Source organism: Anoplopoma fimbria, chromosome 12 (assembly GCF_027596085.1).
Source record: "Anoplopoma fimbria isolate UVic2021 breed Golden Eagle Sablefish chromosome 12, Afim_UVic_2022, whole genome shotgun sequence".
Lineage (NCBI taxonomy): Eukaryota > Metazoa > Chordata > Actinopteri > Perciformes > Anoplopomatidae > Anoplopoma > Anoplopoma fimbria.
In genome coordinates this window covers 17,416,162-17,441,554 of record NC_072460.1, presented here as the reverse complement: position 1 = coordinate 17,441,554, position 25,393 = coordinate 17,416,162, and the positions used below count along the sequence as shown (strand labels likewise).

Genomic DNA, 25,393 nt, shown 5'->3' with positions numbered 1-25,393 from the left:
GTGAGTGTTTTGGTTTTCAAACTGTGAAGCAACAGTAATGTACGCATGCAAAGAGCATTACAAATACAAAAAGTGTACTTTGCCCAATGAATAAAAAAAAAAGATCTTAATGAACATGTGCTTTTGCTTTTACTGTCCATTCATTCTTGACAAAAGAGAAAGGAAAAAGTTTATAATGAAATTACAATGTCACGAGTTCATCATTACATTGATGTTTGACTGTAAAGATGCATGTATAATATACATTCATTGGTGGACATTCAACAAAACTCAGTGGATGTTGGATTCCTACAGATAATCACAGTTTATATGTTGTTTCCTATTAGTAGGTGTTGCCATATTTGGTAGCACATAAGTCTATGAGAGCAGTCCTGCCTTTCTGTTATACTCTAAAATGTCTATGACCTCAGGAACACAAATGTCTTCATCAGCTGCCAGATGCTTAGAGGACTCCAACAGCTTTATCATGGCCGAGAATGCAGGTCGGTCCTTGAAACTCCACATCCAACAGTACTTCATCAGATCATACCTAAAAGTATACAAAGGTAATTTAAGACAGCTCTTTGTTAAAATAAATAGTTTTGTATTTTTGGAAATACCCTTAAGACGCTTGCTTGCCAAAAGTCAGATCAGGATATACCATGTCTTATGTCTGTATAAGGGTGGGTGTGTAGGATTTAGGGTTATTTATTAGCAGATATGTAATATAATAATCAAAGCTACATTTTCATTAGTGTATAATCACCTGAAACTAATATTGCAAATATGCTATTAGGTGTTGTTTTTTTGTGTGTCACCTTTAGACAGAGACAGGTTAGCTGCTCCCCCTGCTTCCAGTCTTTGTGCTAACAATGCTAACAAGCTAAGGGTAGCATCATATCAACAGACACTAACAGTGAGAGTGGCATTGAATTCTACATTTTATTTCAACATTTTCGCCAGAATGTGAAAGCTTTTAGTTCCCGAAATGTATATATATCATTTTAATATTTGATATATATATATATACACCCCCCCCCCCCTTTCTCTTCTTCTATGCTGCCACCTCAAGCATGGTTGAGGTGAGGGACTATACTTCCCCTACTGGCCCCACCTGTCATTAAACCCCTTTAGCCACAATTCTCCCCATTCAGACTACTGTGACGGACAGACCGCACTCACAAAGCCATAAACAAAAGCAACCTCTCCTACATCTACGCCTTCCTCCTCTCTCTACTGGACTACTGCAACAGCATCCTTTATGGCACATCAACCGAAACCATCAACAAACTACAACACATCCACAACTCAGCTGCCCGTCTGCTGTCCCACTCCCGCACCAGAGATCACATCCTCCCAGTCCTTCAAAACCTCTACTGGCTCCCCATAATAAGCCAGTGGATAATGCACATAATACAGTTAATTATTATCCTCATTACATATAGAGCCTTTTACAACCTGGCCCCTTCATACCTTTCGGACCTCCTGCACCAATACACTCTCACCCGCAACCTCAGATCCACCGACCCCAACCTCCACACACACACCCCTGCTCAATCCAAGCACCTCAGACATTCTCCATAACTTGAAACCTTCAAAGCTGTACTCAAAACTCACTTATTTAAATTTGCTTTTAACCTGTGATGCTAGTTATGTATGTTTTTTTGTTTCCTACTGTTATAATGTCAGTGCTCTGCCCTGTTTATATTGTAATTGCTTTTATTGTTAAATGGAAACGCAACTTTCATGAGTATAACCTGACTAAATCAAGTGACATATATAACTCTATGTTAAGTGGGTCTATTTTTTACTAGTTTACTTACAGAGGTTCTCCACAATTCTCTGGTCTCTTCATTCGATAAGATCCATGTAGCTTTGGAAGCACAGACGGAGGCTCCAGCTCAGGGTATGGAGGAGAGCCTGAGACCAAAAGAAAAGAAAAAAGATTCAATAAATGTGACTTTTATGGGTTTTGTGAAGCTGCATCATCATTGTGTAATGATCCAATACTACAGATTGTAGGAAAGGGTACATTTAGAAGATGTGAAAAGGCTCAAATACTGATGGCTTAAAGGAGACACATCATGAAAAACTCACTTTTTCAGTGCTTGTGCAGATACATTTGGGTATTTGGCGTGTCTACTTACTCACATACTGTGAAATAAGACAACCCAGTCAGTTTTTATCGGCTGCCTAGATCAGAAAATATGTGGAGTATCTCCACCCACGGCTTGACAACTAATTCCACAAAGATGCACTATATTTTTCTCGCAAGCCAATCAGAGCTGAGCAAGCTTTTTTTGGTAGAGGGCCTTAAAAAGACAGGTGCTGTACATTAAAGCATGTAAACATGTACGAGTAGAAATCCACAAGTATGAATCTGAAAATGAGCATGACGTGTCCCCTTTAAATAATATGAGTACAGATAATAGAACATGCAGCTTTACCTAAGGTAACCAGTTCATACAGTAAGATTCCAAATGACCACCTAGGGAAAAGAAAAAGTAACATGTTTTGAATTTATATTGAATCTAGCTGGTTTTTTGTGTGGGTTTTGTTTTCTCAGCCATAGCTCTGCCCTTACACGTCGCTTCTGTCGATACTGAGCTGCATCGTGATCGTCTCTGGAGCCTGCCATTTGAGTGGCACCTCTGCTGCCCTCTGCCTAATGAGTGGATCCATTTTGCGTCCTCTAAAGGCCACGCCCAGTCCAGACACCCGGGCTGAGAGGCCTGGGCCAATTAAGATGTTTCTGGCAGCAACATCTCCATGCACCAGCCTGTGCTCTGACATCAGGTAATCCTGATGGAGGGACCAATTACAGCCAAACAACAAAATCAATCTTTGGTCCAAACATTCATTCAAAATTCAAGCGAAATGTAGGGGGAAATTGGTATGCAGGTCGTTACCTGCTGCGGTACAGAATGGCATCTCAATTTAGAACATTTTAGTTGTTGTTGTTTGTTGGGAATAATCAGCCAACAAAAAGGGACTCACCAGGCCTGTTGCCACCTGCTTTGCCACCAGAATAACCGACCTCTCAGAGAAATTCAGCGATGGATCTGCAATGTTTGAATTCTTCTAGAGGAAAGAGAAACAATTCATCATTGCGCGCAGTTTAGGAATTGGAGAGAGCATATTCAGGTTTCAACCAAAGCTGTGTACCTCCGTTGCATTTCTGAGCGTCCAGAGAAAGTGGAGGAGGTTTCCTGGGCTGTAGGCCTCTAAAACCAGATACATGGGCAGACACTTGGTCTGACAGTGCAGCATCCGCACCACGTTCTCATGTTTACACACTTTGGCGTGGAAGAGGACCAACTCTTCAAACTCCTTAGCCTCGGGCTGGTGTGGGCCATCTTTATGGTGTAAATAACAGATGGTTAGTCAGCAACTTTGTTATCTGTTTTTAATTAGAATTGCAATAAACTGTACATCTAATTAATGAATCTGGCCCCTCTCCATCTGAAAACACCAATGAACTCTTCACATACAAAAGACTCTGATCGTGCTGGCCATATGACAGATTCATGCTGTACCTCGGAGGCACTTAACCACCACAGCAGAGGAGTTCTGGTCTCTCTTCTTTAGCAGACCTTTACAAATTGGGCCATAACGACCTGTCTGCCAAAACTCTAGTCCCTCCAGAACAAACTCTTCGGGTATTTCCCAGGGATACAAAGCTGCATGGACCTTTGGAGTGCCTATACATGCTACAGTCAGGGATACACTCTGCTGGCCTGTTGAAAAAACACAAAGGTTACTGCAGGCTTACTGTGAACCAATGATATAGGAGCACCTGCTGTTTTTCTCAGGCACTAATGAAAAAGAACTATACAGAGGATATACAGTTATTGCAAATCATACCATTTGTAAAGTATGCTGAGGTGCTGGGTCTTCTTTGTTTGTTCTTGTGGAGATTGTAGAAAATCAGAGCCACCACTAAAACTGTGCTCAGAGCCAACAGACTAGGGATGATAATTACAGCAAGAGGACCCACTGACTCCTCATCTAAAAACAAGAGGTGAAAGAAGAAGCGTGTGGAGAATAAGAGGAGAGGACTAGCCTATGAGTTTGCAATGCAATAACTGGCATATGTTCAACTTACAGCACATGGGGAGCGAGGTATCGTTGCTGCATCCTTGCAGAGCAGCTGGCATTTCTCACAAATGAGGGAAACGGCCGATCATATCAGCAGATGAGACTCATAAAAAGTTAACACCTGTGTAGAAAGTAAAGTTATTAAGTAACTGATAATTGAAAAAAATCAAGCAAGGGATGAAGTCTAATTGCTACATTTTACTTTGAAGTTTTCCTACCTGACACCTGATGCAACCCTGATCGAGCAAACACACATTCCCATACTTATAATATCAAATCTAACCGCAGCAGCAAGTTGAAAAATTCGCATAACGAGGTTGTTATCAGCTGCCTTTAGAAAATGGGATCAGCTTTGTCTGGCTGCCTGTGAGGGCGCTGACCGAGGAGCTGAGTCTGAATGTTGACTGAATGTTAATCATTGACAAATCCCCAGAAATGATAACATTGCCATGTGCTGTTATCACACTTACTGCTGAGTTAACAGTTAACTGATTAATCTGTAGGGATATATATTCAGGGTTTTGTTTTTTTTAGGCTTCATGTATAAAGTGATGCTCTGTCTCAGGAACAGAATAGCAAACTATCTATTAGAGGTGCAAGTGACACTATATAAAAACAGACACAAACATAAAAACAAGGAAACAAAGAGTGTGTAAAAGTGCAGATGCTGGTTATAAATGTTCTGGTGTCTAATTAATGTAAAAAAAAAAGCACAATAAGTTTGTTTATTTTATTATAGTAGTAAAATAGCAGCAGTGTAACTACTACAACCGCAAGAGGGCAGACTTGCGCAAGAAATGGCCTCCAACCAGTAGACAGTCCTCAGTTCTGAGAACAGGACATGTTGCAATTCACATGATTTTAATAACAATAAAGCCAAATAATTACAAATTGTACTCCACAGAATAAAAAAAAATAAAAAAAACACATTGGACACATTGCTTTTAAACTGTAGGTCGACTATCCCGAATTTGCAGTAAACATTTCCCAAGTGAAAGAGATGTTGTCCCAGGGCTGGAGCTCCGCCTCGCTTAACACACCATGGAAATAAAATCCAGCGCTTCTCCCTCACAGAAGCCCCGCCTCTTGCCATTCATCATTGGTTCAACGGAGACACTTTAGCACCGTCCCACAATCTCTGATTGGACAGAAGCTCCTGCCTTCAGGAAAGCAACACGGAAAAAGATCAAAAAGTTATGGATGAAGCCTAATCGGATCACGTCTGTTGCATGGGCTGCGTAGTGTATTTTTTTTTTTTAAGTAGAAATTAAATATCTCTACAGTGTCTCTGGAGAAGCGTGGGAAAAGCACATAGTGGGTAACAAACAGCAAGACGCAAAGGCTTTGAGTTTTGGTTAGGATCACATTACGGATCCGACCGAGGACCAGGTATGTTTTCCCGTTTCCAAGGACTGCCTCTGCTGATGTCACCGCGGAGGGGGGCCGGGGAGGAGGACAGGTGCGCAGCGTGAAGTTGACTCCAGTAGACTCGGATGAAGACCTGTCACTGCACCGAGGGGGAAGGAGCTTTTTGTGAAGTCTTTTGTTTTTCTTTTCTTTTTAAAGTAGTTTTCTGTGTTGTCTGAAGTCTTAACGTGGAATATAAACTGCACTGTTTTTTTGTTTTTTTGGGGGAACTCGTGGGCACTCCGGTGCGCACAAGCGGCGGCGCACACAGGCTCCGTCCTGACCTGTAACATCGGGGGTTGTGACAGCGTGGAAGGAAAAAGCTGCTGGTTTCTTTTTTTTTTTTTTTTTTTTTTTTTTTTTTTTTTTTTTTTTTTTTTTTTTTTTTTTTTTTGAAGTGCACATTACTGGGAACCGGTCTGTGGGATCGAGACGCCCCAGCATCAGAGCCAACACTTTCCGCTTCAATGCGACACTGACGCAGCTGATCTCGCATCCCAGTCGCAGACAGGTGATGCTCGAGTAAATTTTAATGGGAGGATCGATCAATAAGAAAAATAAAGGAGATTTGTTCACCCTGGTTATGGAATACAACACAAGAAATCAGCCTCAACTTCTCTAATCTGCGATGATTTTCCCATGCGTCATTGCGTCCTAGGGTTCAGAAGCGGGGTCTTGCGTTGAAGGACAATCGAGCTTGGACTTCTTATTTTCCCAGGTTCACGAGAGCCACCGACAATGTCCAAGACACTGAAGAAGAAGAAGCACTGGTCCGCCAAAGTACAGGAGGGCACCCTGTCGTGGGGGGGATCCGGAGAGCTGGTGGCGGTGGTGGAGGTGCTCGGCGGCGCAGAGCTGGGAGAGTTCCCCCACCTCGGACACATAGTTGCGGAGGCGATGGTGTGCCACGCCGGGAGGTTCCCCTGCAGCGGGGACGTGCTGCTGGAGGTGAACGGCACTCCGGTGAGCGGACTCACCAACCGAGACACGCTGGCTGTCATCCGCCACTTTCGGGAGCCCATCCGCCTCAAGACTGTGAAACCAGGTGTGTATTTAGAATCACAAAGACCCCCCCCCCACCCCATACATACATACATACACCCCTCTAACACCCCCTCCAACCACACCCCACACACACACACACACACACTAAACCAAACCTGCCATGGTGTGTAAAGTGCATTACAATGGTAACAACACTGTGACTTGAAGATGGAGAAGCATTGGACAGGTGAGATCATCACCAGTGGATAAGAGGGACTCACAGCCGAGCCCCCTGTTTGCCTGCAGGGCTTTGTGTTGATGGATGTGTGTGCAGTTTTAATGTATAGTTGGAAGCCAGTCTACAGGCCAAGTGTGTGTTTTCAGCTGGCGTACATTGTCTACCTGCGTGTTACCTATTCCCTCATCCTATGTGCATGTTAGTAGCCGATTTACGAGCAATCAGTTGGCACTCCTTCATGGCTCGCACACATTCTAAAGGAGTGTGTGAAGTGTGCCAAACATACTGACAGTGGAACTGTATTAGTCATGTGGGACAGAAGGTAGGTGTAGGTGTGTGTGTGTGTGTGTGTGTGTGTTGTGTGTATGGGTGGATGGATTTGATAGACGCACAGCTAAGTGTGGTGCTTTGCAGATGGGATTTGTTAATGCCTACCGTGCCAGCTTGGATAGTGTCGGCCCAGCTTGCGTTAAGGTGAGGCCAAGTCTAATTCAATCAATCGGGCCTTTATCCTTAAATCCTCAGGATGCTGCGCTAGCATGGCGACTCAGTTTGACACCACGACTTTCAGGCGGTTATGCTGTTTTTTTTCTTCTGTTAAGCGGATTGGTCCTTTTGCTATGCGTAAGGTTTACCTGTTTATCAGGGTCTATGGATGTTTTGAAATCAATATCACAGGATTATCATGGTCACTTGTATGCATCACAGAAGACCAAACTTATCACTATTTCTAGCACAGAAGACCACATTTATCACTATTTGTAGCGCTTTAAACACACATTGGAGGTGATTTAAATGTGACAATGTTGTATTGTTGGGATGTTTGATATTTTTTCTAATTTTTGGACTATAGAAAACAAGTTTGGCAAAAGTGCATTTTCTCAGTTCCACATCTTGTACTTTTTTCTGTGTTATGTATGTCTTTCTGTGTTATGCAATGTTGGTTGTATTCTGATGCTCAGGCCACACGTTGACATGTGCAGGCTGCTTAGCATAGGCTCCTCTGCTCCCCTCAGGGGCCCTCGCTGTGTGTTTATATCTCTGTCCTCTTCCTCATGATTAATTCAAGCATCATCCATCATTGATGGCTAGCTCCTCGCCAAGATGAGGTGGCTGATGGGCGGATCAGATGTTGGCCGGCTGGTGCGCATGTAAACTTGTACACTCGTGAGAATGGGAAAGTTGGGAGTGAGGATGAAGGCGGAGACTAAGAGTGTTCAAGTTCTGAGTTAATTTTGGGTGAGATTTGTGCGTTTATTTATAAAGAAACAGTGTTGCATGTGTGCCAAAAACAAGTTACATCAACCTGAACGGGGAGAATTTAAATTATTTCAGTGTGCCCCCGTGTTGGATTCCCCCCCCTCTCCCTCCTTGCTGCACAGTTTGTCTTTTCTTTATCTCTTCCCCTCAGCAGATTGTGCCTTATCATCACAGTTTGCCATTCTGGCTCTCCTCTGGTGTTTTCTTTCCTTTGCTATATTATCATATATTGCACTCTGATTCTCACTTTTGCCTTGGTACCCTCTTTCCCATCCTAGTCCACTCACCAGTATACTGTTCTCTTTTTGCACAAGCCACTGTATCCTCTAACTAAATCTAACAAATCTTTAAAGTGTTGCACCACCTTTCCTCAGAATCTTACTCCCTGGAGTGATTCCTACTAGCTTGCCACGACAATTACGACAGCAGCTTTGAAATCAAACATATTTTTGGGCCTTCACTACAGCGGAGATTGCTCAACACTTCCCCTGCGCTGTCAGGACAGAAAACAGAAGTTTGCCTGGAGTGGTCCTCTGGCTCCAGACCAGCCAATGCGCTCAGTATGCAGCTCTCATCCAGAGAGAGGAGCAAGGCGATAGGCAGTAACCTTGAGGGGGCAAATGGAGAGTAGAGGCGTAGTGATAAAGATACCTGTTGTGGCTCAGAGACCTGGGAGTGGGCAGCTCATTGATTAAAGCTGTAAACTGACTTAGATCTTCTTGTTTTTTATCTCATGGAGCTTAATGGATGGACCATTAAGCTTTCGGTTCCTCGAGCAACCTTGATTCACAAATCGGGTCTGAAATGGAAACTGGGAAAAAGGGTTTTGAAAACCGTCTGCATTCTCTGAAGAGGCCTGAAAGATGGTTAAATAATGCTAATGATGTGCTGAGATGACAATGGGTCACATTTTACAGTGCTACTCCAGAGATTATATCTGATCACAGCACATGAATACATTTCTGAAGGCAAGGTACAGGTGGAAAAACACTTATCATAGGTCAAAGTGTTTATTTTGGTTTGAGGTGTTCTTGACTGTAAAGTTAAAAAAAAAAAAAAGATGCAATTAATAAAAGAAAAAAGAAAAATGAAATGTCAAAAATGATTGTGGTAGCTTTGTTGGATAAATGTACTTTAATGCTCAACAGTATGAGCTAAAGTGGCATTATGACTGTACCTCACTGTCTAAATGTAACATTTAGCTCTACTTTTACATTATACACTTGTATATGATTATGGACATGACCTCAATATTGTTTACGTTGGACTTCGCTCAGAAAAGCCAAAGCGGCATGCAAACCAAAGCCATTTAAAACAACAAAAAGCCGCCCCCAGCCTGCTGAAAAGCGCTCTGTCTGATCAGGGCTGTAGTATGCAAATAGTTAAGTCTAAGGGAATCCCCCACCAAAAACTGCCCTCTGTCTCTGATTATCAAAAAGTTCCCGCTTTTGGAATCCATTGCTGATTCATCTTGCATGCAGGTCTTATGTAATCTCGAAGAATGAGAAACGGACACAGAACAGATTCTACTAGCAACCATAACACCATGTTCTAACTTGCTACTTTACCTCAAGATAACACAATCTCAGTTTCTTTTCTTTTTTTTTTTCTTTTCCCTTGTGTTGTCATATTGAAGTTAACACTTCATAGGTTTGCCATCAGCAGCGCAGCAGAGCAGTAAGCGCACAGTCAGTGTTAATGTGGTCCGTCCGTCCCCCCCCCCCCCCCGCCCCCAGTCAGTGCCTCTATGGCTAAGCTTCTCTAAACTAGCTGAGGGGAGCTGTCAGGATCTCTCAAGTTCTGCGACTCCTTCTCTCTGCGGTAAATGTAACTTCTGTTCCAGTCACTGGGTGCTTATGTCATATCTGAGACTAACAGTGCGATCCAGATTTATCTCAGAATTTACATTGTAAATAAGGTGATCATTTCACTGAGTAAAGTCTTTCTCTTTATGCGTTGTGGGACGAAAAAAAAAGTCTATGAACAATACTTTTTTAAGCTTTTTTTAAATGAAATACAACAATGTCCGTGTCAATGGTCCTTGGTTGCGGAACAATTTTGAATCCAGGTCCTCCTCTCAGCTCTTCCTGCAGCTCCAAACATGGAAGCCATTCAGTATTCTAAGTGCAACGGGAGCTTTACTGGCACCCTTCTCTCTGCTCTCTCTGCTGCATCCTAGTGTGTGTGTGTGTGTGTGTGTGTGTGTGTGTGTGTGTGTGTGTGTGTGTGTGTGTGTGTGTGTGTGTGTGTGTGTGTTTAAGTGTATGCGTATCGCAGCCGTACACCTGATGGGACATCCACCCATCATCCCCTCCCACTGGCTGCTCTCCCGGCTCATTCCCCAAACCTGTCACACTTCTTCGCCCTCCCGCCCTGCCAGCCTGTCAGCGGCGAGGGAGGACGGTGCGAGCGGACGGGCGCACTGAAGCCCCCGTACGGCGGAGGACTGCGCTGAATACCAAAGCACGCCTCTGACACCCTTCTCCATCCATCCATTCCTTCTCCCTCTGAAACTCACAGCTCTGCAACGCCTCAACATCTCCTTGTCCACTCCCCCCCCGTCTAACATAGGTTTACACCTCTGCCTCCTCCTGTCTTGAATTTCTTTCCTCCCTCTTTTGAAGTGCACGACAAACACAGTCAGCCCAGTGAGGAGGAAGGAAATGAATGATGGAAGAAGGAGAATGAAGGGTTGCCAATGTGATTGCTGCATATTTGTTTTTGTCTTGGAGCCTTCAGGGAAAAGAAGAGCTCCCTAAAGCGTCCACAGATGTTAAGTGACACGGGCATCCCTCTTCATTCTACCTCGCTGATGCTGTCCATGGAGACGCATTGCGGTATCCAACAGGCCAGCAACAAAGATAGCATTTCAGAATGAGCCATGCCTCTCACTGGCAGGCACCATGACTTGGCAGGCGTGTGTAAAGGCAGTGGAGATGAGTGTGTGCTGATTCACCAAGGCGGCATCTTTCTACTCGCTGACTGGTTGGTGCCGCGATGTCAGCAGCAGAGTCTGCAGGTCGCTGCTGGTGGAAAATGTAGTTTAGAGATGTGTACACACAAACCCCACCTCTACCTCGGAGACTCCTGCCCTCCCTCCCTCAGCTTGACTCTTAATTGGTCTCCCTCTAAAATCGATTGGTCCCTACAGCTGTTCATCCTTTTTAGAGATAAGACGAGGTCAGCATCCAAACATATATATGCATATACAGAACAGTGACCGGAGCACGGCAGCTCCTACCATGAGGAACAATAACCTCCTCTGCCGCATTACACGAATAATGCTCATCCTTTTTTGTTTTTCACAAATCTTTGGTGAAGAGCTACACATTATTTAAGCCGGTTAAAGTTTCACTGTGATTTTATGTCTCCATGAGCTTAAAAGGGATTATTATCCTCTTGAAAAAGCACACTGATCGCTGCAGTTAGATGTAAACAAGGTCTTATGGGACATTACTTCTAGAGTTGTATCAGAATCGTTCATTTACAGTTTAAAATGGTGGATCGGGTAGCGGCAAGTAGTGTGTGTGTGTGTGTGTGTGTGTGTGTGTGTGTGTGTGTGTGTGTGTGATGCACTGGTGTCAGATTGGTACTCGGCATTGGCAAGTTCAGGTATCGGAATTTGTTTTGTTATCAGGTAGAAAGAGATGGTATCGATAACACTTCAAGTTGTTTACGCCAGTTAAAGATAGCAAAGGAGACAAAATGGAAAATAAGTTCAAAGGTATTGCATTCTATGAACCTGCCAATTTTTACATTCAACTTTTCTAAAATAACGTATTTTTGCTCAGTGGGTTTGAGGGATTTTCTTTCGTCTAAAAAAAAAAAAAAATCATCCCTCTACTTTGCGCCCTCTGGCAGTTACATATTAACTCATGTTTCGCTACAATATGATAAAGTAAATCAGTGACCATGGTGACGCAATTGTTTTGGTAATAATCAGGATTATTCCCCTCTTGTTGTCCATTAACATTGTCTTTGCGTCACTAACTGAGCACCCATAGCGACTTCCTAGTCTCTCATAACCAGGCTTATCTCAAATGTGCTGTGTCAGCACTAAAGAAAGGTTTGGCTCCACACATTATCATTGTGATATGAGGGTGGAAAAAAATTAAAAAAAAGGCTCTGTCTCGTTATTAGTTCTTTAAATCTAAGCTGTCTTTTTTCGCGGTGCTTAGGATGCAACGATGTGTCATGCTAAATAGATAGCGTACCCTGAGGAGTCGCACAGTCACAGATTTCCTTATATCTGTGGCCAGGTTTATTCCCACAGTCTATTCCGTTGACTCAGAAATGACCCTGATCTGTTTGATGACAGATTGTCCTCCGGATGATTAAGAAAGAAATTGTCCCTTTTATGTGACTGTGAGCAGCAGACGGCCACCTGGTTCAAGAAATGAAATCGAGACGGCGTTAAAGAAATGGACTGTTATGAATCAAAACGCAGGTGCAGATGTGGACAGAGGGGATTCAGGCGATAGGTTCTCTGATTGTTGATTGAACTGAGTTTCCCCCAGATGCACACTCACTTCCCCCGTTGGAGAGCCTATTTGGGGGCTTTGTTTCTGGGCCGGCTCTGTATTAAAACATCCCTGTGATGTTGCCACAGAGGCAATAACTGATACAGAGAGGGGAGGCAGCTGGAGCGTCGCTGCAGTGGAAATATCCCGAGAAGGATTTCTCTTTTGATGGAGGCATTGGATTTAAACTACGAGGATGAAGAAAAAAAAAGAAAAGAAATGATGAACAGGTTTAGCGAAAAGAAAATGGGGTCAAAGAGGGAGGAGAGCAGACGATAGAAGGGAGGGGAAAGAGTGACAAGGGGGTAAGAATAGCAGGAGAGGAAACGGGAGATCGGAGATAGGAACAGTACAAAGAAGACGAGAGAGCAATAATAATCTCAGAGCTGAAAAACGATAACGTTCCCATTAATCACAATAATAGTATTGATTCTCGGCTGTGACTGTCTGAGATGATTCTACCCGCTGTTCATCAAGCCAACATTTACTGTTTCAGACTCAGTATTTCCAATCTTGTCTGCACGTAACCAGCCTGTGTGAGCCGCCAGCATGTGTGTGCAGGCATGCATGATAATGAAAAATTAAGCCACATCTGAATTGGTTTCCACTTCGAGTTGCCTTTTGAGGCCAAACGCAATTACGGAAAAGGAGAGCACGCCTCCTTCACCATGCTTTTGAAGACTTCCAGAGAATCTTCTCTTTTTTTAAATGTTGCCCATATTCTTCACTATGTCTCTGTTCTGTGACACTGAAAGAGTGCGCAGAGGGAGTGCTGTTCTGACTTTCTTGGGAGTTAATCTCCCTTGGATCTCAGGAGTTTATTTTGGAAGGTAATGATAAGCGTAAGACGGATCGCCTCTTAGTCGTGTGGACTTGCTCTTCCCTCCGTTTTCTCCGGTCAGGCGATCTTTCTTTACACTCTGGGTAATAAATCAGCTGAGAAGACTCAATCTCAGAGTTCAATCTCCTAGTTGGCTGTGGTACTTAAGACTTGGCCCCGTGCCCACACTGATGGGCCTTGCTCCATACTCATTCTGCAAGAGCAGCCCACTCAGCTGTTTGGCTATGGGAGTCAACCTCAAGGAATCGATTTGGGCCGCATTCAGCCTGGGCCCATGACGATATCTGACAGATGTAAGGCCCACCGCCCTCCACACACACACCTCCACACACACACCTTCACAGTAACCAGCTATTCATCCAGCTGCTGCTGTGAACCCCTCTGCTCTCAGAGCTGCAGCATTGCTGTTGTTTCTTCCAAACCTCTGCATGAGACGTGAGGGGAGTCTTTCATGTCTGACTACAGAAGGATCCTCATTCCTTTGTGATGACGCCGTGCCAGTGAAATGATGTTTTTGGGTCCGTACGTACGTTCCATTCTACTGAACGGGATATCTCAGGACTCAAGGATCAACTGATAAGAATTTGGTGGTCAAAGGTCACTATGACCTGACGGAGCACGTTTTTGTCCAAAACTCAAGAATGCATATGCCAATCGTGACAATTTCGCACAAATGTCCGAAGTGAACAGACATGGATGTAAACTGCAGCTTGACTGGTTGGCAGAGCCACACAACTGCAAGGTGGCAATTCTAGGTTGATGTCTTCCTTTGTCCATTTTGCAAAATAAATTGGAAAAGAAATACCCACATATGTTTGATTGATGGTCAGGTTATGTTAGAGATGATATCACTGGCTAAATTCAGCAGGCAAACATTCAAAGACTGCAATTAATAAAGAATGCTGCTGCCGTCACATAAATCCTTGCTGCCCTTCACTGGTTACCTGTGAGTTTTAGAATTGATTTTTAGCCTTGAATGGGCCGGCTCCTTGCTATATTCGATCTGCTTTCCCGGAGATTTAAGGCAGGCAAAGTAAGAAGTTATCTTTTAAATAACTTCTAAAGACTCCCTTTTATCGTTTGGCTAATTTGAAATCTAACAGATTTTATTTGTTGCACGTGTACACTCTTGATCCATCTTGTTATACCTCTTTGATTCTGGATCTTATTTGCTTTAATGTTTTTATTGTGACGCACTTTGTACCGTTGTTGATAAAGGTGCTATATAAATATATGTATTGTTATTACATTCATTAGTCTGATTAAACATAAGCAGGGTTATTTAATTCTGTAAAAAGACATGGACAGACAAACAGATTAAGTCAGATGAAGACAAATGGCTGCAAGGTTTGACACAAACTCAGTCTGAAGATACATTTGTCCCGATGTGGACATGGGAGGCGGCCATTTTTTCCACTATGTTATTAATGCATCGTCTGCCCCCCCCCTCCACGGTAATATGTCATGCTCTGCAGAGATGAGGTTCCCTGAGTGTCTCATTAGTATTCATGGGTGTCTGTCAGGTTATTGATCAGGTCCAGTCTCGTCCCTGTTAAGGCAACTGGCTCATCCCGAGGTTCTGCCTGTGCGTTCCGGCCCCGATCTTTATGAAAAGTTGAGACCAGCAGGAGGACGACCTCCTGCCTACAGTGTATTTGACTCACAGCTCTTATTCATGCATGCTTTGTCTTTGCGGCGGGTGCTAGTGAGCTCACAGTAACAAGTGATTGTATCTGTTTTGATGGCCTGCCTTCTCGTTGTTCTGCCTTTTTTTTTATTGCCTGTTAATAAGCCAATCCCAGGACAATCTTTCTGTAAGAGGATATGCACCCTTTTCATGTGAGATTGTGTGCTCGGCTGTCAGGTGTTTGAGTTGTTTTCTTTAATGGCCAAAACACACACACGCACACACATACGCACACGCACACACGCACTGTGACAAATTTGCCTCAAGGCTTTGGCAGCAGCCAATCGGTTGCCAGCTCTCTGAGGTCTTCGGGCAAACTCAAGAGATCACATGCATATTACTCAGTGTTTGAAGTAAGCAGAAGGACGTGTGCCTCTCTGCAATCCTCATCGGAGTATCCACTAGTAACAGTCATCCAATCTTGACACAGAGCAGCAAGGCGGATTATTTGAACAGCTTTCAGAAATGATGTGTTGCTCTAAACATATTCAGCCCTTGAAGAAGAAGAAGAGGCTGTGAAGAAAACCTGTGTTCTGCTTATTGCATGTTATATGGACATGACCTCCATCATTTATGCTGTCGTCTTATCATACGACCTCCTCCATCCTTATTGCTGACTTCGATATTGCCCGTTGTGTTAACATTGTTTTCATGAGAACGATACCAGCGTTTTAGTCAACGTGATGCCAGAATAAACTGTACGTTTTTTCCCTACCATTATAATAATGTGTCATTGCGCAGACATTGCACATTTTCGTTAAGCCCAGAGAGTCCATTTTATGTATTGTTTTGCATGTGTGTGATTTGTGTTTCATTTATTTATAATATTTAATAATTTGTTTCACTTTCCAATTTTAATGGAATTAAAAAGTTGATTCCTCTTTGGAAAGGGTGTACTTGCAATATTTTGATATTATACTATGTTTTTTATCAGAGACATAAATTGGTCTAAAAATAACAATAATATATTTAATCGCAATTATTTCTTGGACATAAACCTTCCAGCAAAAGTAGTTATCATGACCAGCCTACTTTAGGGCAACAATACTTGTACTGTATATTTCCGATCTCCTTTTTGACCCCATGTCCCCTGGGGGTGGAGGAATAAGCTCTGCAGTCCTTTTTAAAATATAGTTCCATTTCCTGTCCCCATGATTACCTTCAGCCAGGTGCTGTTGTAACAGGGTTTTCTGATGTTTGCTGAATAAAGTTTGTCATTGGTTTTGGCACTGTCAGCTTTCCAGGCTTCATTCCAACAACAGTTTGACTAAGACAAAATTTGTTCTGTCATATGTCAAACCACTGGTAAATATTTGACTCCAGCAAAACATGTTTCTTGTTATGAGAGTTTAATTAAATAATAGGTTGACGGTAATGATGTCATTTAATACCATTCCTTGATGTATCTGCTATCTGTATGACTTTATTGTTGTCAGTGCATGTGCTGCAGCAGGGCTTAAGTGTTTATCTGGGAATGGCGATCATGTGTGGAATGCAGTTATTTTGGTTTTGTGAGGCACAGTGATGAATGCTATGAAATTCTTCCAGTGTATTGTTACCAACAGGTGGTGCTTGTTCTGCTAGACACTTCACATTGTTTTCCTGTCACCGCTCCCTGCCAGGAGATCATGGTGAAAACTGCTACTTTAAGAAGACAGTTGCTTCTGACATCAAGGCATTTTTATTTAAATGTCAGGCCTACGGCTTGTACTGTTGTCCTTATAAGAAAGGCAAAAAACACTAGATTTAATTCCTAAAATACCCACATTTGAGCAGTTATAATTGTGCTGAGGAAGATCAAAGCCAGAAGTGTAATGACAACATCAGAAGGACATTTTTAGTCCTCAGAAGGTAGCTATTAAATAAAGTAGTACCTTTTATTTATATATTTTTTGTCGTGTGTGTGTGTGTGTGTGTGTGTGTGTGCACGCTTTACTACAACGTATCAAAGCAAGCTGCATCAAGTGTCATTCAAGGCCCATCGTTTGTATGACTGTATTGTATGCCAGTCATTCATCATATCCCTTGCATGTCCTGTGAATGAAAAGTGGTTTCAAGGTGGCTCGGTCTGGAACTCTCCTCACCTGTTATCATTCCAGTCAAGCGGTTTCACTGAAACATCGCCCCAGAATATGACTTTCTAGTGATTGTACTCGTAGGACGCACCGACGTGTCCGGAGGATTCACTCACTGAGGAGGAATGCGGTCCAACTGGTGTTACTGTGATGTAGCTGTGCAACCTGTTTCCTGTCTCCTTCTCATGTGTAAAAAATTTAAAATGTGGAGGCATCTTAAACCGTCCTGAATGATCTGATGTCATCGGGCCATTTGGATCCAATCTTAAGTGTTCTTACTACACAGACAGAGCTGATTGATGAATCAAAACGCCTTGGCTGAGGAAAAAAGTGAAAACTTAAGCAAAGGAACTTGGCTTTGCCTTGAGCTAGTCCAAGGAGGCCGAATTGCCAGACTGCTTTCATGATATCATACTTCCTCCAGCTTAAGTCCAGTGCTTAGAAGAGCTGTTATGAGACATGGCATGGCTGCCATCTGTGTGCCAAGGCTGCCTAAGAGCCCTTGTGCCAGGCCGGTCCTTAGGAGGAGCTGGCAGAGGAGCACAGCTTACACTGATTCAACACTTCTGTTGACAGGCGCCACAGCTAGGCGGAGAAGTAAACACACATGCAGACACATGAACGGGTGCTTAACACACACACACACACACAACACACACACACACACACACACACACACACACACACACACACACACACACACACACACACACACACACACAACAAATGATGGATAAAGTTCAGATTCTTCTTGACAGCCACCCCCCCGCCTGTTGAACTGCGTGACCCCTCACAGCGGTTTTGCACGAGCGGCTCCAGACTGGACATATGGGAGTGAGAAGAAATAGATCCTCTTGTCATGAAACACGCAGGCTGGTATTGTCTTCAGCGCCGTGAGATCCCAACGTGTCACGCTGAAATGTGTGTTATGCTAATGTGAAGGGCTTTGTGCTTGCTCTGCAAATATTTTTGTGAAATGAAGGTGGTGAAAAAAACAGCTCTACTTTCTTTAATTGAGCTATATTACAGCATAAATTGAAGTACCAAAAAAAAAAATCATAACTATGTCTTGAATCCTAAGTAGGATTACCACATTTGGTTATTCTGTTTGCCCCATAATAATAATAATAATAATATAAAATCAAATAATAAGCATCCAAGGATCTCAGCTTTGTACACTTTTATAGTCACCGTCATCAGAAATATGTGTGCGCATGTTTGGCAGCGGTAGTGGCACTTTGTCCTGCAGCCATTCAGATGCGTTGGCTAGCTTTAAACATTTAATTAAAACTGTTAACCGCATCAGAATGTCTGGTTGTTGCATGATTATTTGTCAAAATCAATAGAATAACAGAGACTCCAATTCTACAGCATTACTAAGGATCAGAACCGTTTCAGAGCAACAGGTGTTTCAGTTTAACGAGTGACCTTGTTAACTGGTGACTTTCAGGAGAACGTGTCTGTGGCTGCTCGAAGTAACTTAAGTAAATGGTTGGCATAGATGATAAACCAAGATGAGTATGTATTAAAAACAGCTTGAAGGCTAAAGGCTTGAAGATAAAGACTGAGGCAGTGGATCTTTGCCACCAAGTAGATCTGCAGGCTGTGTTTTGTATTTGTCTTAATGGCTGCTGTGGTTTGTCAGGGATGCGGTTGATGACTTACTCACCTCTGCTGAGAGTCATACATCCATTGAAGGGCAGAGTTCTGGATGAGAGGGATTCTTTTGTGGCCAAGATGAGACCACAATCACTTACAGGAACTTTACATCACTGATGCCGTCTTGTAGCTGCTTCTGGCAGATGATGATCATTCTGTGGGTTACCACAAAAACAGCGGAGCTAAAGGACAATGCTATATTTTCAGTCCATCAACCACATTACTAACTTATGACTGTTATTAGGGCATATCAGACATTTGTAGAGCGCAGAATGTATTTTTTCAGAATGTGTATTTAATTAATGTCCCTTTTTGACATTTACCTTTTTAAAAAGCTCCTTGTTGTTGATGAACAAGTCTCCTGGGAATCTGAAATGTGACAGTCAGCTTTACAATATGTTGTCCAAATTTCAATCAATAAGAAATCATGGATGTTCTAAAAAAAATGATGTAGATATGTTTGTTTATTGCATTAAATAGGCTGCTGTTGAGCTCATTTGAACAAAATGATGATCCATTAGAAAATATAGTAAAGCAGAAGAAATGATACTGTTGTGTTAGCATTCCCAAGTAAGCTTCAAGTTCTTGTCAAAAATCAGATTTTCACAATTTTTCTGAATCGAATGTAATAATAACCAATGATTGCCTCAGAGTAGGAAATAATTTATTCCACAAACATCATTTAGGCTGTGCTTTGTTAAACAACTGGCAGAAATTCAGAATATATGCGAGTTCAAAGTTAAAGTTAATGATCTAAAACAGTGAAAACCATCAGTGTAGTCCTTAAGTGGTATATGCAGATGAGTTAGAACAGCGTGAGTCTGTGCAGGTCCTTGATACCTGTGTTTTCTCTTCCATCTCAACCCTTCTGTTCTCCCGATGCTCTTTGTTCCAGCCATCTGTTTGTTTACCCTGATTTATTGCCCCCGATTTTTTTTTTTTTATCTCTGCGCTACAGCGACCGTCGCCTCTACGATATGCAAATATATGACCAGCTCGGTCTCCAGCAAACAACGGCGTGATCCCCAAAGTTTGCATGAATAACCGGCGATCAGTAAATCGTAGCGAGGCCGAGAAAAAAGCCGCCTCTGTTTGACTTTGGAGGTGGGTAAATAAAGATGGGTTGAGTTGAAGTCTGTGAGATTGTTGTTTACTTGCTGTTCTCATTCTGATCCTCAGGCCTTGATACTACCTTTAGAAATAGAAAAACACATTTGGCACTTATCCCCTGTAGGTTTGCTGCTGAGCAGTCTGACAAATGAAGCCACGTTGAACTGGATAGAATTCAATATACACATACATTTACTCAGAGGCACACATGTACTCTCATCATGATTCCCCAAAAGCCTGCTGTTGCTCAGCTAATGATCAGTGCCCAAGTCCTTTCTATTATTGGGATGTGCTCCTATTCATCCATCATTGGCTGCTTGGTGATGCAGGGTGGCAGGGCGCATAAGTGGCCCAGCACTTCCCTCCTCTCAGCCCGCTGTCAAAACCACCTCTCTCCCCCCCCCCGGCGGTCCGCCCTTTTTTTTTTTCTTCTTCTTTTTATCTCCTCTGTCCTTCTGTTTTCCCTCTTGCTCATCTATGGATGGTTTATGTGGGAGATTGGCTAAAGTAGAGCAGGCTTTATACTCTTCGTCTGCGTGGCTTATAGTGCTTGCCTGCCTCAAAGGGAACAGGGTCCGTTGATGGGAAGGGGAACAATGCCCCTAATGCAGCTCATGTAAACATCGTCAAAAGATGTCATGTTCAGTGAACCTACAGCGGTGACTCGAGTGTTGTTGTTTTTGATGTGAAAGTAGGATTGCACGGATTCTGTTTTTGGATATTGGGCTGATCCTGATTCAAAAATCCCATTTGGTATTGGTGACAAAGGGGCGATGTTTATATACAATGTACATCAAATACCAGAATTTGAATTCATTCTTTCATTATAAACTGTTGCTGCTTTAAATGTTTTACATTTGAACTGTAATCATTGTTGATTTTGAAGTTTCTGGTCTATGAATTATTTCAATAACAGATAACAAGTCAGTAAAGTTGTATCCATGTATTTATTGGTAGTGTTTAGTTTTACAATTTTACGTCAGAAAAGACAAGCCTGATGTTGTCTATCACTTAAAAGAATGATCCCAGTCACCTTTGACACAGTGAGGAATGCATGTTATTAATAAAACACTGGTTGGATTGGTACTCGGCAGCGACAGAAAGCCAAAGTCCAGGTATCGGTATCAGGACTGAAAAAAGGCTGATCGTGCATCTCAATGTGATGGTAAATAATGACTCCCCAAAGTTGGCAGCAACCACACTGAGCAACAACACTGTTCAGGACATTCTTTGGTTCATAGGGAGCAGGTGCAGATGATGCGGTTTGATACACATGAGTTTTCCTCCTCAGCACCTCCCCTTTGTCTACAGAGGGAGGCTGGCCTGTTAGCCATGTTTGTAAAACTAGCCACACTTGTTTGTTGGTTTCGGGGGAGTTTCTAAGCAGTATTGTATTTCCATGAGGAGCCTGTTGGTCCAGATTGAAGAATGATGACATCTGAGGTTGTAGTTTCAAACCTGCGACTCTTAAACTCCCCGGGCACTTGACTGACAAGAGTTCAGTCTGTTGCTGTCCTTGACAACGAGTGTACCTGATGACAGTATCCAGGATGAGAGTATCGAGCCACGGTGTCTAAATACCAAACAGTATCAATTACACCTGCCTACATCCGAGCCCTGAGAATGGAGGTACATTATATTGTCTTTCTCCCTTTAAAGATTTAAAGAGAAAGGCTCACAGCGCAGGGTTTAAAATGACACAGAGGTTTACATTAACCGCTTTAACCCTGACCGCTCACCCGCGGACCGCTAAACTGAATACTTTCAGACTCAGACCAGATGAAGGGGTTTTGGGGTGAACCCAGAGCAAAGATGAGTGTGGTTGGGTTTGTGTGACTGTGTGCATTGCACATTTGTGTTTAAAGTCCCGGTGAGCAGTTAGAACGTCTGTGTGAATGTCTTTGTGAAATATACTCCAGTGTAACGGAATATTTGAGCGGTGTACATTTACAAAAGGGATCTGCATCAAATCCTTTGCATTTGATTTGACCGCTAAAAAGTGGGAATGCAGTGCAATATGGAGCTTTATAAATATATTCATTCTAATTATATATAATATAATTTGTTGGTAGTAGCTTACGTAAGCACACTTCATATTTTGTTTTACTTGACGAGAAGCTTATTAGATTTTGATAATAAAATACAAAGAAATAGTTTATTTTGCGTGTATTGTTAAATAGGTGCGGAATATGACCGGGGAATGTGAAAAGGGCCTTTTTTATCATCTCATCTCGACTTGGAGAATGGGAGGAAAACAGTGCAGTGAGACCAATTAGTGTGCTCCCAGCCCTACTGGGGATCTCTCCGGGAACCAGGTTTAACTTATTTTCTGGTAATGCAGCACTGTAGCTGTACACATGCACATGCACACACACACACACACACACACACACACACACACACACACACACACACACACACACACACACACACACACACACACACACACACACACACACACACACACACAGACACGCTTGCTGCAGTATGAAGCGATATTCTGTCAAACTATACAATCCTGAAGTCTGCTTTGTGGCATTTTTCTGTTTGGGATTAGTTTTCAAGCTTGCAAGTGTTTTTTTTTCTTTCTGCATCTCTTTGATCTGTTTCACATCCACTACTCTCTCATATTTTTTTCTTTATTAACCCTGCTCCAAGCATAGTCTATTTTGAGCCCTCCTTGCCAATCTTGTGGAATCAAAGGCCATTTGATGATACATTAATAATATATTCCCATTTGTAATAGCACAGATAGTTGCTGTACCTGATTTATGATCAATTATCTGCTCCAGTCTATCACTCATAAACAAAACTGGGAGAGAAATCAGTCTACATGGAAATAAAAAGAAAGTATATGGAAATGTGAGTTAATAATAATAATTCATCTCTGAGACAACAATGTTCGCCTTTGTGTTTGGTAGCTAGCAACAGGGTTGAAAGCTCTGGAAGTGTATCAGAAATGAATGCCTCTTGGTGGCAAGGGGCGCCTCGGGAAGCTCTGTAATGAGGACGAGAAGGGTTTGACATTCTCTGTCGCAGGCTGTTTCAATTCAGTGCAGAAAGTAGAATAACAGAGAGAAAGAAGAGGAAAAACAATGAGGCGGAGAGTGAGAGAGAGAGAGATGGAGAGAAAAAGAGAGGAGGATTAGGGGAGGAGGAGGTCTGATCTAAGCCCTACGCCCCATCTGGGAGGAGATGAGCCACGCTGTCTGTTAGTTGCGGGGAGGAGGGCTAAATTAAGTCATCGGCAGCGCCCGCTGAATTAAGGCCAATTGCGGACAACGCCTGGTCGGAAATGTCACAACAATCATGCGTTGATTGCCGCCAATCCGGTCGCTCAGCGGTGTCCGTCTCGAGCCGGGTCATTAAGCTGCAGAGAGATAGTCGGCGGACTCTGAAACTTCGACATGTTGATGTTTTTCGCACGAATGCACAAAGCCGTGCGGTGGTAGCAAAAAAAGAAATAAATCATGATTACAGATTCCACTCTAAAAGCCTTTTGACTTGAAAATCTGTTTCCTGATGGCTGGACTGAAATTCTGTATTAACTGTGGTGCGTGTTTGTATATAGTTTCTTGGTGTACTGTATGTGGGTGGATTGCATTCCTGTGTCTGAGTTGTCAATCAACGTCCAAGTGTTGTCTTAAATCCAACCAGTCCGCTGTCGGTGACTGTGCTGAGACCTTTGTTTAGCACCAAACATATATACAATTAAACGCTTAATTGCTTTGGAAGGAACTAGTTGCCTGCAGCAGTCAAGTGTGTTGACATGTATTTACCTTCACATAACCCTCAGATATAGACCTGCATGCTTTGGTCCCTTTTTGGAGCGAGATAAGATGGTCTGTGTAAATATTCCAGTACAAGCTCGACTGTTTGCTTACTGGTGGCGGCCTGCAGCTACAGCTCTATTTCAACATCTCAACCTCTCTATTACATTTGAGCTGCAACATATTTTTGACTTAAAAAAAAGACACCTGTTGTGTTCTTTTAATCATCTTTCTTTTAGTGCTCCTACTGAGTATTTAAAAAAACACACAATCGAGGAAATTCTCCTCTGATAAAGAGTTTGCTCGGGTCTGGACTTTGCTCTGTTTGACTGACATCCAGCCTCATGTTTGACTTGAATATCAATGATTTTTGGGATTAGCCTCCAGCAGCCCAGCGTGAGGGCAGCATGTGATTTTAAAGCACATTTCATATCTGATGCGTCTGCCAATCGGGGCAGATTACTTCTGACCGGTGGAGCATAAGTTAAAAGCATGTGATGGTTTAAGTCGGCCGCTCTGCATTTGGTCTGCCGGTCACATGCTGGGCATTGGGATTGAGCTGCTGCCCACGTGGTGCAAAAACCCCCCAAAAAACAGTGACAATATCCTCAAACACTGCTGCACTGTGGCCACAATAAGAACGTATTCTCTTTGAAAACCGCCCAAAGATATACAAAATCCCATTGGTGCAATGAACCTGTTTGTTTGAAGTGGTTGCGCTTTGAAATGCCTCACAGGAGAGCCGCATGAAATGCTGAGGTGAAGAGTTGAAAGGAAGTGGAACTTTTTTTGGGACGGTGTGTCTCCAAACAGTATGAAGTGAGCCCTGCTCATCTAGCCGGCATGGCTTTGACGCATAGAGACAGCCAGAGAGCATTGGCCTTGATGATTAACAGTTTGTATTTTCTTAATGAAGTCCTGCCCTGCATGGATCCGTGTGTGTGTGTGCGCTGTCTAGACAGAAGGTTTTGTTTACCTCTTATATTCATAAATATATATATATATATATATATATATATATAGTGTTGATTTAGAGCTGACCGCTTGTTAATCCTGACCTCTTTTAAGTGCAGGGTTCATCTAATGTGCAAACGACTAAATAAAATGAGGTCCTTACACTTTTATTTATGCTTTACCCCGCTGTGCTTCGCTCACTGTGCAAGCCAAAAAGGAGTGACTCGCACGCGGTGGCAGCCAAAGAGCCAACTACTATTGCTGCCTTCAGGGCCAAGATCTCTTTCCGCAGACAAGTTTACACAATTATTTCTTTTTTTTCTTTTTTTTATTGCTCAGGGGTGTTATTAGTCATTCAAGGTAATCACACAACTATAGGAAAGATCTCTCCTGAGAAAGGGAGGGAGCCGAGGGTGGGCTAATAGAGCTCATTGTTCAACCCTGATCCCTGTTCAGACTTCAGGGAGGGAGGAAGCACTTTTTGAGTAGGGCATGCGTGCGTGCGTGTGCGTGCGTGTGTGTGTTTTTAGACGGGTGGCTCAGTCAGGAGGAGTTTAAGGTTGTGTGAGGTTCTGTGCGTGCCTGGCCAAGCCTTGTCTTGGGGGGTCAGGAAGAACAACAGGAGTGTGTTATGCTGCACTCTGCTGGAGCCCAGCTGGGGCATTTCTTAACACACATACACGCACACTCTGACATACATACTTTGTTGTAGTCCATTGAACACAGCGCCAAGTCATTGTTAAGTGAACTATGGATTCGAGCGCGTGTATGTGTGTTAGAGGAAAGGGCGTGGTCGTGTACGAGTTAGTCG

General features: G+C 43.0%; 2 protein-coding genes across 3 annotated transcripts in view; one reads left to right on the top strand and one right to left on the bottom strand.

Annotated features, from left to right (window-relative positions):
• Nucleotides 1-353: 353 nt before the first annotated feature.
• On the bottom strand, nucleotides 354-4,434 carry si:ch73-206d17.1 (tyrosine-protein kinase STYK1). Of its 2 annotated transcripts, none has more exons than XM_054608885.1 (10): nucleotides 4,296-4,434; nucleotides 4,085-4,198; nucleotides 3,844-3,987; nucleotides 3,516-3,716; nucleotides 3,145-3,335; nucleotides 2,977-3,060; nucleotides 2,564-2,781; nucleotides 2,427-2,467; nucleotides 1,803-1,899; nucleotides 354-529 (listed from the first exon to the last, which is right to left on the bottom strand). In XM_054608885.1, exons 2-10 carry the CDS (start codon nucleotides 4,134-4,136, stop codon nucleotides 358-360), a joined length of 1,200 nt encoding a protein of 399 aa, XP_054464860.1. In that variant the 5' UTR covers nucleotides 4,137-4,198; nucleotides 4,296-4,434; the 3' UTR covers nucleotides 354-357. The 2 variants fall into 2 exon arrangements, with proteins under 2 accessions (XP_054464860.1, XP_054464861.1); XM_054608886.1 differs by having other exon boundaries at nucleotides 2,977-3,057.
• Nucleotides 4,435-5,897: 1,463 nt separating this feature from the next.
• The window catches only part of magi3a (membrane associated guanylate kinase, WW and PDZ domain containing 3a), a 109,006-nt gene continuing 89,510 nt past the window's right edge, over nucleotides 5,898-25,393 (top strand). Inside the window, exon 1 of the mRNA XM_054609901.1 lies at nucleotides 5,898-6,529. Coding sequence (XP_054465876.1) covers nucleotides 6,223-6,529 — 307 coding nt within the window. The 5' untranslated portion in view covers nucleotides 5,898-6,222. The remainder of the gene's footprint in view (nucleotides 6,530-25,393) is intronic.

What these genes read in the sequence shown, in the direction of transcription:
- si:ch73-206d17.1 (XM_054608885.1), bottom strand. Translation starts at nt 4,136, where the DNA reads ATGCCAGCTGCTCTGCAAGGATGCAGCAACGATACCTCGCTCCCCATG. An exon ending in AGCAGGTGGCAACAGGCCTG is followed by an intron (nt 2,782 to 2,976) that starts GTGAGTCCCTTT and finishes TCCCTCCATCAG; the next exon opens with GATTACCTGATGTCAGAGCA. An exon ending in AGTATCGACAGAAGCGACGT is followed by an intron (nt 2,468 to 2,563) that starts GTAAGGGCAGAG and finishes TCTTTTCCCTAG; the next exon opens with GTGGTCATTTGGAATCTTAC.